The sequence below is a fragment of the Hylobates moloch genome, unplaced genomic scaffold (genome assembly GCF_009828535.3).
Source record: "Hylobates moloch isolate HMO894 unplaced genomic scaffold, HMol_V3 SCAFFOLD_1, whole genome shotgun sequence".
Classification (NCBI taxonomy): Eukaryota; Metazoa; Chordata; class Mammalia; order Primates; family Hylobatidae; genus Hylobates; species Hylobates moloch.
Genome location: NW_026652276.1, coordinates 13,754,724 through 13,774,654, shown reverse-complemented (window position 1 = coordinate 13,774,654; position 19,931 = coordinate 13,754,724). Strand labels below are relative to the sequence as shown.

Here is a 19,931-nt window from a genome sequence, read left to right as displayed (position 1 = left end):
TAGCACAAAGGGCTGCTGAATTTTGTTGAAGGTCTTTTCTGCATCTATTGAGATAATCATGTGGTTCTGTTTACGTGAATGATTTTGTTTATTGATTTGCATATGTCAAACCAGCCTTGCATCCCAGGGATGAAGGTGAGTTGATCGTGGTGGATAAGCTTTTTGATGTGCTGCTGGATTCGGTTTGCCAGTATTTCATTGAGGATTTTTGCATCGATGTTCATCAGGGATATTGGTCTAAAATTCTGTTTTTTTGTTGTGTCTCTGCCAGGCTTTGGTATCAGGATGATGCTGGCCTCATAAAATGAGTTAGGGAGGATTCTTTTTCTATTGATCAGAATAGTTTCAGAAGGAATGATACCAGCTCCTTTTTGCACCTCTGGTAGAATTCGGGTGTGAATCCATCTGGTTCTGGACTTTTTTTGGTTGGTAGGCTATTAATTATTGCCTCAATTTCAGAGCCTGTTATTGGTCTATTCAGAGATTCAACTTCTTCCTGGTTTAGTCTTGGGAGGGTGTATGTGTCGAGGAATTTATCCATTTCTTCTAGATTTTCTAGTTTATTTGCGTAGAGGTGAAAATAGTATTCTCTGATGGTAGTTTGTATTTCTGTGGGATCAGTGGTGATATCCCCTTTATCATTTATTATTGCGTCTATTTGATTCTTCTCTTTTTCTTCTTTATTAGTCTTGCTAGTGGTTCTATCAATTTTGTTGATCTTTTAAAAAAACTAGCTCCTGGATTCATTGATTTTTTTGTAGGGTTTTTTTCTATCTCCTTCAGTTCTGTTCTGATCTTAGTTATTTCTTGCCTTCTGCTAGCTTTTGAATGTGTTTGCTCTTGCTTCTCTAGTTCTTTTAGTTGTGATGTTAGAGTGTCAATTTTAGATCTTTCCTGCTTTCTGTTGTGGGCATTTAGTGATATAAATTTCCCTCTACACACTGCTTTAAGTGTGTCCCAGAGATTCTGGTATGTTGTGTCTTTGTTCTCATTGGTTTCAAAGAACATCTTTATTTCTGCCTTCATTTCGTTATTTAACCAGTAGTCATTCAGGAGCAGGTTGTTCAGTTTCCATGTAGTTGTGTGGTTTTGAGTGAGTTTCTTAATCCTGAGTTCTAATCTGATTGCACTGTGGTCTGAGAGACAGTTTGTTAAGAATTCTATTCTTTTACATTTGCTGAGGAGTGCTTTATTTCCAACTATGTGGTCAATTTTGGAATAAGTGAGATGTGGTGCTGAGAAGAAAGTATACTCTGTTGATTTGGGGTGGAGACTTCTGTAGATGTCTATTAGGTCCACTTGATGCAGAGCTGAGTTCAAGTCCTGGATATCCTTGTTAACTTTTCTGTCTCGTTGATCTGTCTAATGTTGACAGTGAGGTGTTAAAGTCTCTCATTATTATTGTGTGGTAGTTTAAGTCTCTTTTTAGGTCTCTAAGGACTTGCTTTATGAATCTGCGTGCTCCTGTATTGGGTGCGTATATATTTAGGATATTTAGTTCTTCTTGTTGAATTGATCCCTTTCCCATTATGTAATGGTCTTCTTTGTCTCTTTTGATCTTTGTTCGTTTAAAGTCTGTATTATCAGAGACTAGGATTGTAACCCCTGCTTTTTTTTTGCTTTCTATTTGCTTGGTAGATCTTCCTCCATCCCTTTATTTTGAGTCTATGTGTGTCTTTGCACGTGAGATTGGTCTCCTGAATACAGCACACTGATGGGTCTTGACTCTATCCAGTTTGCCAGTCTGTGTCTATTAATGAGAGCATTTAGCCCATTTACATTTAAGGTTAATATTGTCATGTGTGAATTTGATCCTGTCATTATGATGTTAGCTGGTTATTTTGCTCATTAGTTGATGCAGTTTCTTCCTAGCATCAATGGTCTTTACAATTTGTCATGTTTTTGCAGTGGCTGGTACCGGTTATTCCTTTCCATGTTTAGTGCTTCCTTCAGGAGCTCTTGTAAGGCAGGCCTGGTGGTGATGGAATCAGTCTAAAAAACATCTCAAAAAGCCAATCTTAGGTTCTACAATAGTGATGTTATCTACAGGAACAACTGGGGAAGTTACAAATCATGTAACTAGAGCCACATGACTCCTGAGACTACAGAAACTATGCCTACATTTTAGCAGAATTCAGGCCCCTTCCATAAATCTAATCTTGTGGCCTTTCACTAGTCTTACAAAAGCAATTCAGAACAGGCATGGTGGCTCACACCTGTAATCCTAGCACTTTGGGAGACCAAGGCGAGAGGGACCACTTGAGCCTTGGAATTCAAGACCAACCTGGGCAACACAGTAGGACCCTGTCTCTCCAAAAACAAAAGAGAAAGCCAGTCATGGTGGCACACATCTGTAGTCCTAGCTACTTAGGAGGCTGAGGTGGGAGAATTGCTTGAGCCCAGGAGATCAAGGCTGCAGTGAGGTGGGATAGTGCCTCTGTACTCTGGCCTGGGTGACAGAGCGAGTCTGTGTCTCGAAAAGAAATACATAAATAAAAATAAAGGTGATTTCAGTCCTGGAAAAGGGAGGTAAATTATTTTAGGGAGGGACTTTATTATTCTTGCTTCAAAGTTGTACTATAAATTCCTCCCAAAGTTAGCTGGGCCTATGACCAAGAATGACCAAGGACAGCTTGGTGGTCAGAAGCAAGATAGAGTCAGCTATGTCAGATTTGTCTGTCATAATTTTGCATAAGTGATTTCAAGAAGATGGATATCTTTCCCTTCTTCACCTTTTTGTTCTATTCAGGCCCTCAATGGATTGGGTGAGGCCTGTGCACGTCGGTGAGGTGGATCTTCATTATGCAGTCTGCTGATTACAATGCATATCTTTTCCAGAAACACTGTGGCAGACACATGAGAAATAATGTTTTTCCTATCTGCATATCCCTTGATCCAGTCAAACTGACACATAAAATTAACCATCACATTGTGCTTGAGACGCTTTGTGGGTATCCTGCCCAAGAGGGCTGCCTGTTGGGTACTGGGGGAAATGGGAGATGGGGATTGCTGGGTCATCAGCTGCAGGGAGAAGGGGTAAAGCTGGAGTTGGGGTAGTGTCTCCCACATCAGAGAAATGGTAAAGAAGTGACCCCACAGGGCCCTCCACAAAATGCACACACATATTCATGAGATGGCAGACATTTAGCTTTCTGTCCCAAGGAGAACATTGCCAGCAATTGTATTAACCAGGGAAGCAATAATTGCTGTCAGAGAATTGCAGTTGCACTTCCAGATAAAGAAAGAAATATTTGCTGTATTTCCCTTTTGTCCCCCCAGTGCCCACTACTAGTGGAAATAGAACTAGAGAAGGCAGGAGAAGAACAAAACCACAGACACCACCCCTCTTCCTATTTCAAGCTCCTCAGGCCAAAGCTAGCCAGGCGCTTAGGAAAGGGAGACAAGAGCAATAAGCTGTGTGCAAAAGCCAGGTCTATAAATTGGATTGTACTGACTGAGGATTTTAGTAATGCAAGTGACCAGAAGATATGGGATCTGCCATAGATTCATAATACAACGGCAGAAAAGAGATTTGACAGAATACGGTTGGCCTCATAGTTGGTGAAATTTAAAAATGCATCCTATTTTTGTCTGCCTCACATAGTTCGAGTTGTTTAATAAACCATTTACATTTGCAAGCCGACTGCTGAGGAAATGATTTTCTGTTCAATATTCCCAGGAAGTTGGAGCAACAGGGGAAAAAGAGAAAAAGAGTGAAAGAAACAGAGAGAGACAGAGAGAGAGGGAGAAAGAGCAAGAACCTTCTGTATGATTCCTTCCCTTCAGGTTGGAACAATTTAGGTCCTGTGTCTATTTCTGGGCTAAATGCTCTGATAAGGGAAAACTCTGGTGGGCTTGGTCCAGCCTGCATCCACCCTGGGAGCTGGGATAGAGTCAGCTTCTCTTGCATCACATAGGTTATGTGCAGGAAGGTGGATGCCTACAAAAAAAAAAAAAAAAAAAAAAAAAAAAGGTAAAAAGGAGAGAGAGAAGGCATCCTGCTGACTAGGGGACAAAAAGCCTCTACTACATGGTGTCACCATATGTGATAATCATCTGCTTCCATTTTGGCAATGACCCATGTGGCCCTTGTGAGTGTAACCAATTTTCTTTGGATTGCTTCATGCCAAAGATCCCCTCCATTACTCATAGTCACTATGAATGCCCAGAATGGGACAGGACAGTTGTCATTTGCAGTGTGTAATTAGTGACCAACAGGTCTGTGTACTGTGGTGACGTTGTGCATACCCTCTTTCCATCGGCCTGTCTAAAGGGAAGATTCCTCTAACTCCTAGACGTGTAATGAATTCACATTGGCATTTGTTGCTCTGAAAAATAACCTCCTGTTACTTTTTCTCTTTTCTCGCTGCCTCCTGGAGTCAAGTTCTAAAAAGAGAATTTGAAAGTCATCTCCCAGCGTGTTTAGGATTCGTTCATTCTTCCCATGTTGAGTGTTTGGCTCGTGCACGCTTCCTCTGCGATCTACTGAACAATTCTGCTTTTTGGTTGGCCGCTTAATTTTCCCTTTTGAACAGATGAATGGCACAGCATTATTCATTGAGTATTTAATATAATATAGCGTTTTAAAGGTTACATATAATATAACATTTAAAAATACTTCTAAAAGCATTATGAGGGAAGCCAAACTTTTTTTTTTTTTTGGTGCCTTATGAAGAAACTTTTATTTTAAATTGTAAATTTCAAAGTTTTGGATAACATAACCTGGTGTTCTTCCAGATTGAGAGCATCTTTACATGCTGCAGTTAAATGCAGTGTTTGCCTGGAGGAAGCTTATATGAATGGTCTAGAAGCAGAGGCTCCATCCCTAGGGGTGCTCTCAAACAGTCAACCCAACCGTATAAATAGCCATCAGCTCCACTTTCCCAGCCTTAATTTTGCTCAATGTCAAGTAAGTAACACAGTTTTATTCACTGTTCTCTCTTCTTACTTTAGAAGAGTCATGGTGGCTGAGAAAATACATAATACAATCGAGAAAGAATGATTTGTGGATTATGACTCTGCTTCTTTTTCTGTGCATTGTCCGTCCTCTGACCTCCATTGCTTCTCATGCCTCCAACTTATGCCAGTTAACAACCTTGCAGCAGAAGCTAAGAGTGCAGCCTCTGAGGCTCATCTGCTGGGATCAATCCTGCTCTGCCTGTTTCTGGCTTTGTGACTTTAAGCAAGTCACTTATTCTCTTTATGCTCCAAGTTTTTCAATAATGAAGTGATAATAATAGTACTGACTTCCGGGAGCTATGGCAGAGAGTAAGTCAGTCAATACACCTACAGCGCTTCAAATCGTGTCTGGAACATGGAGCAAGTGCTCACATAAATGCTAGTTGTTGCTGTTTCCGCTTCCTTGCTCAGGTCCTCTCAAATCTCTGCATCTTGATTTGCTTACTTATAAAATTACATTCAATTTTTTCCCCCACATTCAAATAAGTACATGGACCTGAACAAGGAGCACAGAGGAAGAAATCATTAATAAAACACTGGCTTATTAGCATCGGGAAGCTTCTTGCAAGGCTGTCCTGCTTTCCAGAACTATTAGAAGTTGACCTTTCTCGGATTTCTGTGAGATACTTGTTAGCAGATGTCACTATCTTAACTGAAGGGCTGGCCAAAACCTCCGTGCTGAGTCAGGAAACTTCATTTTCTTCCATGAATAAATTTATTCACTTATTTATTAATTATTTTTCTGAGATGCAGTTTTACTCTGGTTGCCCACGCTGGAGTGCAATGACATAGACTCAGCTCAGTGCAACCTCTGCCTCCCGGGTTCAAGTGATTCTCCTGCCTCAGCCTCCCCAGTAGCTGGGATTACAGGCACCCGCCACCATGCCCAGCTAATTTTTGTATTTTTAGTAGAGACAGGGTTTTACCATGTTGGCCAGGCTGGTCTTGAACTCCTGACCTCAGGTGATCCACCTGGCTTGGCCTCCCAAAGGGCTGGGACTACAGTGTGAGCCATCGCACCTGGCCAAATGTGTTTATTTTAAAATGATGTTTATTCACCAGTCAGGGGAGTTCCAGTGATGATGGTATTGCCCTTGACATTCTGAAGGATGAGACCCCATGACTCAGGCAACCTGCGCTTCTGTGTCACCTGCCCGTGTGGCAGCACAGGACAAACAAATGCAGCATGCAGGGACAGAAAGTGCTGGAGACAGCTGGAAAACATCAGGAGAGAATGAAGGTGGGAAAAATATATCACCAAAGAGACATGGGGCTGAGAGGAAAAACTGTCCAAAGAATAGAGATGCGTTGGCTCCGTGTACACTACTGTCCTTTGATACATAGTTTACTCTTTCATCCCCGCTTCCAGCATTGTTCTCACGGTTATAACAAGCAAGCACAGACCCTCTCAGTTGATAAAACGCAGGCAATAGCTGGCTTTCTCACCACCTCTTTACTTGGTACCAACAATCACATGCTGAAATTGACTAGCGAGTCAGTCCTCAGGGGCCATCTCAAGTGTCACTCTTTGACTTCTTCAAAAACTTTCAAATTTACTCAAAGGCCCTTGGAACCACTGAGGGGAGGCATGATGTAAATGAACACTTTTCACTACCCTTTAAACCTTACTCTGCTTTTAAATTAAAGTTTTTTCCAGCATTTTTTATTGATGCTGTATGCCCAACTAAGTTTTATATATTATTAATGTATTTTTGTTACGGCTCATCATTTATGTCCTTTACTAGAGTGAAAATTCTCAAATGTCAAAAACCCTCTCTGTTCTCCATTGCATTTCTTTGCATCATCTAGAACAGTGCTCAGCATGCTTGGTTGTTGAATAAGTATTGGTGGAACGAGTGGCTAATGAATGGAATGGGTTTTTCTCCACAACCTTGCCAGCATCTATTATTTTCTGACTTTTTTATTTTTATTTTTTTGAGATGGAGTCTCACCTTGTCACCCAGGCTAGAGTGCAGTGGTGCAATCTTGGCTCACTGCAACTTTTGTCTCCGGAGTTCAAGCAATTCTCCTGCCTCAGCCTCCCAAGTAGCTGGAATTACAGGCACGCTCCACCACACCCAGATAAATTTTGTATTTTTAGTAGGAACAGGGTTTCACCATGTTGGCCAGGTTGGTCTTGAATTCCTGACCTCAAGTGATCTGCCTGCCTCAGCCTCCCAAAGTGCTGGGATTACAGGCCTGAGCCACCATGCCCAGCCCTGACTTTTTAATAATAGCCATTCTGACTCGTGGTATCTCGCTGTGGTTTTAATTTGCATTTCTGTAGTAATCTTGATGAGAACATGCTCTACAGACACCAAAAAACAAAAACCTTTAAAATAGCATTCCTTCTGATCAGAATCTGACTTTTTTGATCTGCCGTCCTCATAAATGAGGGTGGGGTTTCTTCAAACAAACAAGAATTGAGGATAGGAACCAAAGGCAGGGTCTGGAAGGTGAAAGTAAATGAAGAAGACATGAGCCCTACTATTCAGAAACTAGAACTGAGTTATGTAGAAGGCTTGAACAGCTCCCTGAAGTTCTACCAATAACCTCTACATTTTGTGTATTTGCAGCTTTCCTCAGGTTTTCAAAAGAGCCTTGATATGGTTCCCTCCCAAATAATCTTGAATTATAGCTCCCATAATCCCCATGTGTTGTAGGAGGGACCTGGTGGGAGGTAATTGAATCATGGGGGCGGTTACCTCCATGCTGTTCTCATGATAGTGAGTTCTCATGAGATCTGATGGTTTTATAAGGGGCTTGTCCCCCCACTTCGCTCTGCACATCTCCTTGCTGCCGCCATGTGAAGAAGGACAGTTTGCTTCCCCTTCCACCATGATTGTAAGTTTTTTGAGGCCTCCCCAGCCCTGCAGAACTGTGAGTCAAACTTCTTTCCTTTATAAATTACCCATTCTCAGGTATGTCCTTATAGCAGCATGAGAAAGGACTAATACAAGCTTATGCCATAAAAATGTTAAGAATTATAGCTACATTTTTTCTTTGTCTCACTTAACACTCTCAGAGTTTTCCTCACCTCTTTGGGAATAATTGTTCAAAATTTGATTTCTCTGCCTCTTGCCCCAAGCATTTAGAAAACAAAGAAACAAACTGTTCCTGGATGTTTAGAAGCAAGCCTCTTCTAACCTTCATGTTGCTTAGACACCACACCGCAGACAATTGCTTTGCTCCTTCCTTGGTATCAACTCTCTGACAGACAGCAATGTATAAAGTGTTCAGTTAGAAATGGTCTTATATATCAGATTATTCATGACTTGTTATATTAAAACATACATTAAAAATGAAGTGTCAAAAACATTTGGTAAATATACTGGAGAGCCTAGAACTCTCCAATACTATATACCTGCAACGAATTTTTAAAATAAGATTCTGCTGTGAAAAATACAGAGGGTAATAACTGATCTAATTCAGTGAGGTGGGTTTCTTTTGGTATTTCTGTGCATTTCATAAAAGATCAACACGTGGTCTACTGCCCTGATTAGTAAAAATATTGCTAGGTTTAAAATGATTGTGTCTGTTGCTTGACATAGTCGGCAAGAGTATCTTTCACAAATGTCACACATGGGCCTGGAGAAGGATCCATGGCCCTTAAAGCTAGAGGCTGTCTTGATTTCATCTGCCTTTATTCTGTCTCAACAAAGAGCCATTAATTCTACTTCCCTCTGTAAGAACAGAAACTCTTGTTTCTGCTTTATCTGTCCTGCATGATGTGTTGTTTGTGACATACTAAGAGAGAGACAGGTTGTGTGTGTATAAATATTTGGGCCAGATGTTCAGCCCAAGGACATCACAATTTGCCATAAAACAATCTTTGCACCTGGGTTTTGAGTGCTCAGAGCATCATTGTAAAATCCGGAGTCCCTGCCATGTTCTGGACCAGAAACTGGCAGAATGAAGGGTATAGTAATGGGATGGAGTTCAACAAAGTGGTGGGAATCTTCCAAAAAGGAATAAAAACGTGTTGATAATTGTTTAATGGAAGGCCATCTCCAAGGAACAGAAGGGCTTCCATTAACTTTTTGCAGAAAGGAGCTGTGAACACTGAAAAGAAGAATGGGAAATTAGAGGACTTTCAAGGGGCATTTTTGAAGGAACTATTTAGGAAAAGTTTAGCTGGTTAAAGGATCTCTGCAACAATAAAAATAGATTAACGTTTTGTTTGTGCACAAACAAGTTTTGCTGGTAGCAACGGAGGCTCAAAGGATGTTTTTCTTCCTCTGTTTGTTTCATTCGAACCTGCCTGCACTTGACTGAATTCCAAGTTCTGCTGGTAATGTCCTGATATCACTTAAATTCATTCTAATACCTCTAAAATATTCTCAGTTTTGTGGTATTAAAATATTTTACGTCAAACATTCTTATACAATTCCAATAACATGCAAATGTTTGTAGAACGCTTCACTTTCCTGATTCCAAAAGTAATTTCATAAGAAAATTCTGAGCAGCTTTATATGCCAGATAGCAGTCTCTAATAAGCTTAAGAAGAGCATAAACATAAAACTGTAGTTTTAGAATTAATGGCTGAACTTTATCAGATATAAACCAAGGCCTCAGTTCCCCAAGGCCTATTAGTTTTCCAGTCTACATAATGTCTGCTATTGTGCTAGGGACTATGGCAGAATTCATAGATGAGTAAAATGTGGTTTCATCCTCCAGGAATTCACAACCAGCAATGGAGACCACCTGTACGCAATGAGCCATGCTAGAAGGCAGATGGCGATAAGCGCTTGGGCAGGAAAGGGTTAACTCATGATGCCTGGGTTGTTCCAACCCTGCACATTCCCCAAAGAGGTCTATTTCCAGGACTGACTTTTGGCTGGTTCCTAAGAGCTAAGCACTGAGCCTTGGGAATGTTCTGCCTGGTAAGAGTGTTTTGTATGCCTGAGGTCTTGGGCCATGCTGTACCACTTTGGCCACATAATTTACTCTAATAATGGGATGTATCATAAACATCCATTTCTGGTGTGTAGTAGGGGCTGGAGCATGAGTAGCCGAGGTCAGTCACGTGGGTGCTGCATGACTACATGACTGACCTCCAGTACCAAACCTGGACACTAAGGCTTCCCTGGTTGGTGACATTTTGCATGTGTTGCCATGTATCATTATCGGAGAGTTAAGTGCATCCTGCGCAACTCTACTGGGAAGGGACACCTGGAAGCTTGCATTTATTTCTCCTGGACTTTGCTCTATGTGCCCTTTCCCCTTGCTGAGCTTAATTCATTCCTTTTTGTTGTGATAAGTCATAACCACGGATACATGGCTTCTGAGTCCTGTGGGTCCTTCCAGTGTATCATTGAGTCTGAGGTTGGTCTTGGAGACCCCTGATGCAGAGTGCTGTATAAGAAAAACAAATCATATCATAGAACTGTGGGGAACCCCTCTACCCATGAAGATGCCCATCAACAAAGCTGTCTTCCATGGCATTATCTCAAATGTAAGATAAACTCAGTGGCCCACACATGTATTCACATATATAATTTTTCTTACATGTACATCTGATTTTCCATCTCCTTTGATTAAAAGGATTCATGCTCAAATAATACATCTTGGGACAAATAGAGTGGCTTATGCTTGTAGTCTCAGCACTTTGGGAGGCTAAGGCAGGGGGATTGCTTGAGGCCAGGTGTTTAAGACCAGCCTGGGCAACATAGCAAGACCCTGTCTCTATGGGGGGAAAAAAAAGAATATATTTTGGACTCCTTTGCATAGATGGAAAGCCTCTTAAAATGTGGCTTTGTTTTCTATTTCCGGCTTCACACCTGGTGCCTCCCTCAGCTCAAAGCTGTGTTACAATTGCATCAAATTTCCAGCCGTGTCTCAGGCTGCATATCCAGACTGCTGCTAATTATCTTTCTGCTCTGAATGTCTTCTCTTCAGTAGTTTTGGGTCTCTTCTCCCTGCTTATTAAATGACTCCTTCATACCCCATAAGCTGAGCTGAAATATTTTCTCCACCACATAGCAATGAATATTCTCCTGTGTTCCCTGCCTTGCCAGTCCATATAGAGTTGCATTATAGCCGTTATTATGTTGTTCTGTTAGACTTTGATGTGTACATTTCCTCTATAGTCTGTGAGCTCCTAAGTGCCATGCCGTGTGATTCAGCTCTTCATTCCAACTTCTAGCATGGTGCCCAATGCCCAGTAATTCCTAGGAAAACGTTTATTAAATGAAGGGACATGCACTTACACTGTGAAAGGAAGACAATGGGCCCTAGGAAGATGTCAAGGACAATGGCTTCCTAATGACTGTCTGCTGAGTCTTTGATACAGACAACTGAGATGCTGGTAAACAGCCATGGCTAGGGAAATTCCCTCAACCAGTATGTTCCAGAAATAGCTTAGTGTAAGGAATCATCTTTCCACAGATGACTTAAGACTCGTGGATCACTCTCTGGTTTACTTCTAACAAGGCCAGACAGACCCTCCAAATTCTCGTTTTTTATCTCATAAAGAATTAGCCAAACTGTACCCACTGACCAACTGGAACAAACGCTTGTAACTAAACTTTAGTTAAGCTTCTCTCCTTTCCTTGGTTCCCTGAACTTTGGCCCCTTCTCAGTAAGATCCAGCATACAGCCCTTCCTGAAGAGACCCCTCCTGAGACAAGGCTGATCTCAGGATAAAACATTCTCTAATCTACTGTGTGATCACGCCACCTCACTGGCTCACCCTGTCCATCCCATTCCCCACACCTGGTTCATTCTAGCCTTATTTACTCCTCTTTCTAACAAAACAAAACAGACAAAAAACTCCTTTTTGCCTAACCCTTAACACATTTGCAGATCTTGTGGTTGGAGCATTCTTGTCGTTGCAATAGTTCCATCCTCCACTGAAAGAGTCCCCCAACCCCGCTTACCATAATCTGTCTAAATACAGCCTCTCTTTGCCAATGTCCAGAGTTTGCTTTTATTTAACAATATCCCCTGGCTGACTGGAGAATTCAAAGCATGTTCATGCCTCCTTATTAGTGAATAAAACAAAGTGCCCGTGATTCTCAATGTTCTATTTGCATATATTCTAATAGTTTATTTCCTGAATTCAAAGAGCATCATCCACTTACCTCTAACCCTGATGAGTTTACTTTGAGCTTACTTGAGTCTAGGTTGGTTTATCCCCAGGTATGTAGACTCCTTGTCTGTCTTGTGCCTCTTTCTCCTATTCCCCAGATTTAAGGTAAAAGCCACACTCCATGGGCCTTGGGTAGGGAAATGCCCGGTTTTCAGGCTCCTTATGGGGATTCCCTAAGCGGCTGAACGCACCTCCTCCTTTAACACCTCGTAGAGAAGACTCAGGCCCTGGTCCTTCAATGCATTCTTGACAACAGTGGTCCTCAACCAGTGATGATTTTGGCCTCCAGGGGACATTTGGCAAGGCTGGAAATATTTTTGGTTATCACACCTGTGAGGGGGTAGTTACTAGCATCTAGTGCGTAGAGGCCAGGGATATTGCTAAACATCTCACAATATTCAGGATAACCCTCTGCAACAAAGAATGAGGTGGTCCCAAATGTCAATAGTGCCAAGTTTGAGAAACTGATTTCCATGAATATTACTGATTTTAACAAATTAAGCCAAGAACATACACTTTTTCAAAAAAATGAAAGCAGGACAACAAAACTTTTCTAAGGGATGTATAGGCCTTTATCCAATTGTACCAGGACTGTTTTGTCTATGAGGTGCTTAAAGCTCTTGCAGAAAAAATAATCGACAATCTGACAACAGAGATTTATTGATTAATTTGCAACGTTAGGTACAACATAGATAACTTCATCACATGGTTACAATCCAGTATTTGTGCTTTGTAAGATAAGTAAACATTTATTCGAGCACAACAAAAGTCTACACACAATATTCCGGGATTGTTTTAAAAATAACTGTATTCTATTCCATTTGATAGCACAAAGAAGCACATTTCAGCGTGAATTGATGGATATATTTTAAAACTGGGCATTTGGTTAACATGTCAAATTAAGCATAATAACCTAAATTTGGACTATTTGAATAACAAATGCCTAATGAGCACTGGGCAAGTATCCTAGGATGGGAGTGGGGAAGGAAGTATCCTAGGATGGGAGTGAGGAAGGCTTACAAGGGAGCTTTCTTTGCATTTCAAAATGTGGATGATAGAGCAGGTGAGGCCAGCATTCATGGTATGGGAACCTGTTCACATTTAAAATTACTTTGTGATCTTTAAAAAATAGAGTAAAAGTATAGTATATCCAGAAATCCTTAATAAACACCTCTTTGATCAAGAAAATAAAAGTCCGTGTAGGTCATTTAGTTGGAAGGAAAGAAGACTTATTAGGAGGACATTAGATACCTTTATTTTTCAAAAGAGTAAATCTCTGTTATTAAAATAACTAAAATGTGACAAAGTCTTCTTTTCCCCCAATTCAAGGCTAATATCTACGAGTCAGGCAAAGTCTATGATCCTAACTGATCGTGTCAAACACAAGACCATTACCCTGCTTCTGTCATTATAAATGTCACTGGAGTGGCGTGTCTGCTGTACATGATGAAACAAGCCACTGAGCTCAATGTCAATATGTGACTTTAGACAACAATCTCTTCATATTTTAGGAAGCTCAAAGCTAACTCAATATATTATTTAAGACAATAATCTCTATAATTTACAATAAAATAAAGTGAAAGTTTGTACTTCATATTATTCGAGACACAAGCAGATTTTATCTGAAAAGACTTTTTTTTTAAAATATGAAAGCTTTCTCTTAGGATAAGAATTATGTAATCATGTTACGCAAGTAATACAGTGATGGAAACAAGACAATCTTTTATCTTCTTCTTCTTCAGTTGAATGCCAATTGACGATAGTTTTCTGCTTAGCTGGGAGCCCAGATACTATTTGGGAGAAGTAGGATACTTATCAGTGGGCTGCAGGGAATAAATGAAATTACCTCAGTAGAGGATGCTGCTATATACTTTTATCAATGTCCACTGACATTGATTTGAAAGTGGAAATCTTCTGTATAAAAGCCTGGGGATTTCTCACCCATATCTTAAGTATTTCTCCAGGCTGGGCAGCCCCTTAATCAGAAAAGTAAAATATAGGTTACAGAATACTATTAAAAATCACTTTGACCACTGAGTTTGTTTCTCGTTGATTCATCTAATTAGAGACATTACAAATCATTTTATATGATTAAAGATATGTGAGCGTTGTTTTCCTGAAGACTGGGTCTCATTGAATTTTCTCTTTGTCCAGCCCTTCTGATCCAAGCTCTTTGGAACTCACCCACAAGTTGTATGAATTTGGACAGACCTACATTTTGCTTTTCCTCTGACTTATTCTGTATGCAGTGGATTTGAGTAGCAGATTTTTTTTATAGTTCTGCTAATGTGATGTGATGTTTTGAGAATGTTTAGAGCATTTAGAACAAACCACTGTAATCTAAGTTGTAATAAAGGGAAGGAATGATCTATAGAGCAGACTGCCTTATTATCCCAGTTCCAAGAGCCAGTCAAAGAGACTTAGTCTCCCATCCTTCTGCTCCTCATGCATTTTGCAGTACTGGACAACTGCATGGAAGATATCACCCACTTTCCAGGACTTCCGATGAACCAGCCGCACGACATCTAGAAACTAAAATAAAACAGAGTTAAGGCTCACAGAGCACAGAGGGTCCTCAAAGCCACCTCATTCAACCACCCTCGCAAAGCCAATGGCTCTCCAGTCTCTATTTAAACGTCTCTAGTGTCAGAGGACTGTTTTCCAGGATAATCTATTTTCTTTTTAAAGATTTCAGATTATTACCAAGCTTCATCAACTGAATTTTTTTTTTTCACAGCAGTTTGCCATTCATCGATTGCAGAGGATGAGGTGGAATGAGACTAATTCTTTTTTTAAGAGCCAGTCTTTTAGATATTTAGTGTTTTCTCGGGTCTGCTTTTTTCTCGGTTAGACTTTCTGTATTAGGACTGTGTATTACAGTTCCCAGTCCCTTCTATTTCTATCACACATAGGATCTCATTGGGTGTGTAAATTTAGGCCAAATAAATCAAGTGGTAAGCTTTGAAGCAGGACCACCTACTGGTTCCTCATTCCATCCTGAGAAGCAACTCCCTCACCCTCCAGGCTAAGACCAAGGATCAAGAAAGGCTGGCTTTCCACAGCCACACGATCAGGAAAGATGGAGGAAACACCTTAGATTTGTCACCTGGTCATTGGTACCAGTTCTATTGGCCACAACCTAGAGAGAAAGTCTGGACTGCAAGTGAAATTGAGGGCTCGAAGGGAGGAAAAATGGGGAAATAATTATAAGTCATTCTCTTCATGGAACTGATGAAGTCCAGTGTGAAGGACTCTCTAACTCCTTAGGTACTTTTTTGAGGAAAGATGTAATGAAAGCCAGGAACTGTAGGAAATATTTTAACACATGTAATCTCATTCAATTCTGTCACAACTCTATGGTGTGAGCATTTGCAATGAAAAAGATGTGGGCTCGAAAGATGAAAAATTGTCAGTAGTATCATGGTCTTCTAACATTTCCATCCAATGCTCTTTCTACCATCGTACCTTTCTGCATTTTGGTGGCAGAACTATGTGCCTGCACGTAGTAGGGGCTCCATGCATATTTGCTGAACGACAGAAGGGATGCAAGACCAAGTGTGAGTCAAATACATTCAAAGATCTCAAGAAGACTGTTTGGAATATGGATAAGTAAATCCTATGTTCTTGATATTTACTTGGAGCACTGGGAGAAAAATAGGCTGGAAATTTGGCATTGTTTTATGAGGAAGACAGCCTTATTTGCTAAAAAGATGAGGATTGTGGTTCAGTTACTATTTCTTCAATTTTTTTCTAGGTTTTTAAAAAATTAATTATTATTATTATTATTTTTTTTTGGTATTTGTTTGCTCAGACTTTAGAGATCAGCCAGGAACTGGAATGCTAATTTCTTGCCAGTTTGAGTATGTTAATTCATTTCAGTTACTGAGAAGTTGTCTCACAGAGATCCGCTGTTAAATGATGTTTCTTCTCCCAGCTGTGATGGTACCAACTATTTGCACAGTTACAGTAATCAGTGCTTTATTGTACTCATTTGGCTTGTATTGGCTGAATCAAAAAAAGCAATTTCCTAGGCTGGAAAATGACATCCTTAACTTTTAATACCTGGAAACATAAACATTGTCTTAAAGAGCGTTAAGATGTTGTGAAAAGGGAGACAGATGGGAGGCAGATGGCAACCATAGATAGCAGTCTCCCAGCAGAAGGACAACATCTTAGCCATCTTTTCATATCCCATGCCTGCACATAGTAGGTGTTGCATGCATATTTGCTGAATGACAGAAGGGATGCAAGACCAAGCATGAGACAAATACATTCAAAGATCTCAAGAAGACTGTTTGGAATATGGATAAACATTTAGCATCATTGAGGATGAACTTTCACTAAGTATTCATTCTTGAGTTTTAGGCAATGCATTTTCACATATGTAATTTAAACATGCATATCTTGTGGCTGTTGCTCAATAATTTTCTACTGCAGGAGTGCTCCTCAAAAGTGATTGGAGGTTATAGATCTAGGAAAAGGCTGAACAGAGCCTGGAGTGGGAGAGTGATGGGCAAGCAGCAAAATAAAAGCTGGTCATGGGGCACGTTTCTTATCACGTGGTGACTGAGTGGGCATATACGTTGTTGGGGTGAGATGTGGGGCTGCTTCATGCTCATGGTAACAGCCATGGTGGACCAGCTCATTCACTCCCATCAGTCTCGGTGTTAGAATTTCAGAGAGGCTGGGCGCAGTGGCTCACGCCTGTAATCCCAGCACTTTGGGAGGCTGAGGCGGGCTGATCACGAGGTCAGGAGTTCGAGACCAGCCTGACCAATGTGGTGAAAACCACGTCTCTACTAAAAATACAAAAATTAACCGGGTGTCGTGGCGTGCACCTGTAATCACAGCTGCTCAGGAGGCTGAGGCAGGAGAATCGCTTGAACCTGGGAGGCGGAAGTTGCAGGGAGCTGAGATCTCACCACTGCACTTCAGCCTGGGTGACAGAGTGAGACTCCATCTCAAAAAAAAAAAAAAAAGAAAAGAAAAAAATTTTCAGAGAAAGTATTCATTGCCTGGGACCTCTCGCAACACTTCTTAGCTTCTTGTCTGTCTGATTCTTGACATTTTAGGAACAGATTACAAACCCTTTAGGTTAAGGCTTTGCTAATGAGGAAAATACTCTTGGGAAGGGGAACATTTCAAGCAGCTATTAGTGATTTATGGAGATACATAAAAATAATTTTTTGAACTGTTATATCTAAGAGTGTATGTAAGATCCAAGCCATGATTTTGACTGAACAAAGGGATGATGACATGAGGCTTCGGAATAGCGGTCTTGAAGGGAATAAAGGGGAGAAAGGCTAAAATGACAGCTTTTGTATGATTCCACTAAGCAGGCTTTTCCTCACTCTCCAGCTCTTACTGGAAATCTAGAAAGTAGAGTTCCTAGTGCAGAAGGCCTGGACATTGGGTTTCTGAGGTCTCACTGGGAGAGGCTCACAGGTTGTTGATTTGTTTCTCGAGACTTCTCTCAGGTATCCCCAGTAGTCTTGGTGCCTCCTTTCACTTAGCAAGTCTGTAAAGATTCCACTGATGGAAACATGACATTTGCCTTGGCTCCTTTCTGTAAACCGTGGCTCACAGGACCACCACCTTAGCCCCAACTTTTACCTCTGAGTCACTGTCTGGGTGGGGGAAGAATCAAAGCTCTAGAGCAGATGCCAATATTTGCTAAACTCTTCCCAGAATTCTCCCTGCCTCATACCTTTCTGGAAGCCCTAACACCAGCTTCTTTCCATCTATTTGGGGCCTGTGAAGGAGAGTCTCTCTAAAGTTGTCAAAATAACCCACCAGCTAAGCCACTCTGTGTATAGTCTGTGGTGTGGTCACAAGCTGGAATTTGTCATGATTTCTAAGTCCAGGCTGATATCCCAATAAAGTGGCATTTAAAAATGGTCTGGCCCTACTAAATAGAACATGCTCTGAGGCTGTGATGACTTAATCTTAGATATTGAGATCTGGAAACATCTTTGGGGCTGATGAGCAAGAGGATCTCATGTTTTATTTTCTTCCATTAAAAAAAGATAAGAATGAAAAAAGATTGTGAAGAAGTCAGAAAACGACATTTTAGTTCTTTGCTGGGCTTTTAAAACCATGTTCTATTTAGCAGCGAGTCCTAGAGCTCTCATTGTGCCTGTTCATGCTATTGCCTGGGTATTTTCACGATCAACCTTAGCAAGTCAGGATCTGAGTTTTTCTTTCCACTGCATTGAAAAATAAAAATGAAAATAATTTCATTTTCTGCCATTTCACAATTATTAATAATTAGGTTCCCTTCCCATAGATCATAGTTGGCATTTCTTTGAGCAAATATTTTGTCTTAAGAAACTATATGATGGTATATCATCTGTAGAGATTTGAAGAAAAGTATAAGATAGGAGATAACTTTTATATTCTTAGGTGCATTTAATAAATTAGATTGTTTACAAAATTATATCATGAAATCTATGGGAGTTGTTTCAAGTTGTGCAATTTTTTGGAAACATTCAACTTAGATTTCTGAAAGCAACTACCTTCTTTTGCTCCAAGGCAGAATTAGATTGCATTAAGCATAAGTGAGTTGGTCCCTATATTGCTCCTGCAATTAAGGCCTGTAGAACTATCAGCCTGAGCCTTGGCTGCACCCTGGAACCTCAGGCACCTTTACAAAACCCTGATGCCTGGGCAGTATCCCTGGAGAAGATTCTGATCTAATTGGCTGGAGCACTGGAGTTTGTAAAACCTCCCCACGTGACTCTAACATGCACTAAATCTGACTAAAGGACTCAAATCTGACTAAAGAAAGTTCAAGGCACTTTCTTATGATTACAGATGAAGCGCCTCAGTATCGAATTCTTCTAATTTTCCCCTTCCTTTCCAATGAGTTTCTTCAAAACTGATAACCTTAACTGTAGTTTTTTTGTCTTTGCATTTGCAAAGTTAAGTCAAAAGCCAATACCATCAAGTTGGAGACTATTATTCTAAGTTAAGTAACTCAGGAATGTTACTTAACTCATATGTTCTCACTCATAAGTGGGAGTTAAGCCATGAGAATGCAAAGGCATATGAATGATATAATGGACTTTGGAGACTTGGGGGAAAGGGTTGGAGGCAGGTGAGGGATGAGAATACAAATTGGGTTCAATGTGTACTGATCGAGTGATGGGTGCACCAAAGTCTCACAAATCACTGCTAGGGAACTTACTCATATAACCAAATACCACCTGTTCCCCCAAAACCTATGGAAGTAAAAAAATTTTTTAATGTCAATACCATCAAAATTTTCTCCTTCATTTTTCTTCCACCACTTTGTATGTAAAATAGAATAAGAAATTAGAGGGGGGCACTCCTCTTCTGACCCCCACTTTCTTAGGAAGGTAAGCACATATCCATTTCCTCCTTGGGCGCATTCCTTTCTCTGCACTGCCCCCATAAAAAGGAAATAATTCTCAATGCAGGTTCAAAGATGAGAAACATACCAATTTACTGTGAGAGGCAAGTCATCAGCTACCCCAGCTCAGAGAAGCTCACTGAATTCAAACAGAGAAGAGCTGGAGAGCAATGATCTTTGGATCTAAAAAACCAGGACCATTAGCCATGTGCGTGTCTTTTATTGGCCTTGGATTAATTAGATTAAAGTTGACTGATGTCAAGGTTTACAGAGTGTTTTAGATTATTGGATGTTAGGATTTTCAGCAGTCTTTCCCCTGGGATTTAGGATACTTTTAAGGCCACCTCAAATTCTGCCGCTTGTCTAAGATATTTCTCTGGAAGGAGGTCTCAAATCTGAGTGTTTATCAGAATCACATCACTTGTGGGAAGTTGTTAAAAATGCATATTTCTAGGCTCCACTCCCAGAAAGTGATCAGGTCCTAGAAGGGGCCTAGCAATCTGATTTGTG

At 40.6% G+C, this 19,931-nt stretch overlaps 1 protein-coding gene across 5 annotated transcripts in view; it reads right to left on the bottom strand.

Moving 5' to 3' along the window:
* Window positions 1–12,693: 12,693 nt before the first annotated feature.
* The window catches only part of SPHKAP (SPHK1 interactor, AKAP domain containing), a 194,594-nt gene continuing 187,356 nt past the window's right edge, over window positions 12,694–19,931 (bottom strand). For all 5 annotated transcript variants that reach the window (XM_032754081.2, XM_032754077.2, XM_032754084.2 and 2 more), the window contains one exon: window positions 12,694–14,581. In XM_032754081.2, the coding sequence (XP_032609972.1) occupies window positions 14,438–14,581 (144 nt within the window). In that variant the 3' untranslated portion in view covers window positions 12,694–14,437. The remainder of the gene's footprint in view (window positions 14,582–19,931) is intronic.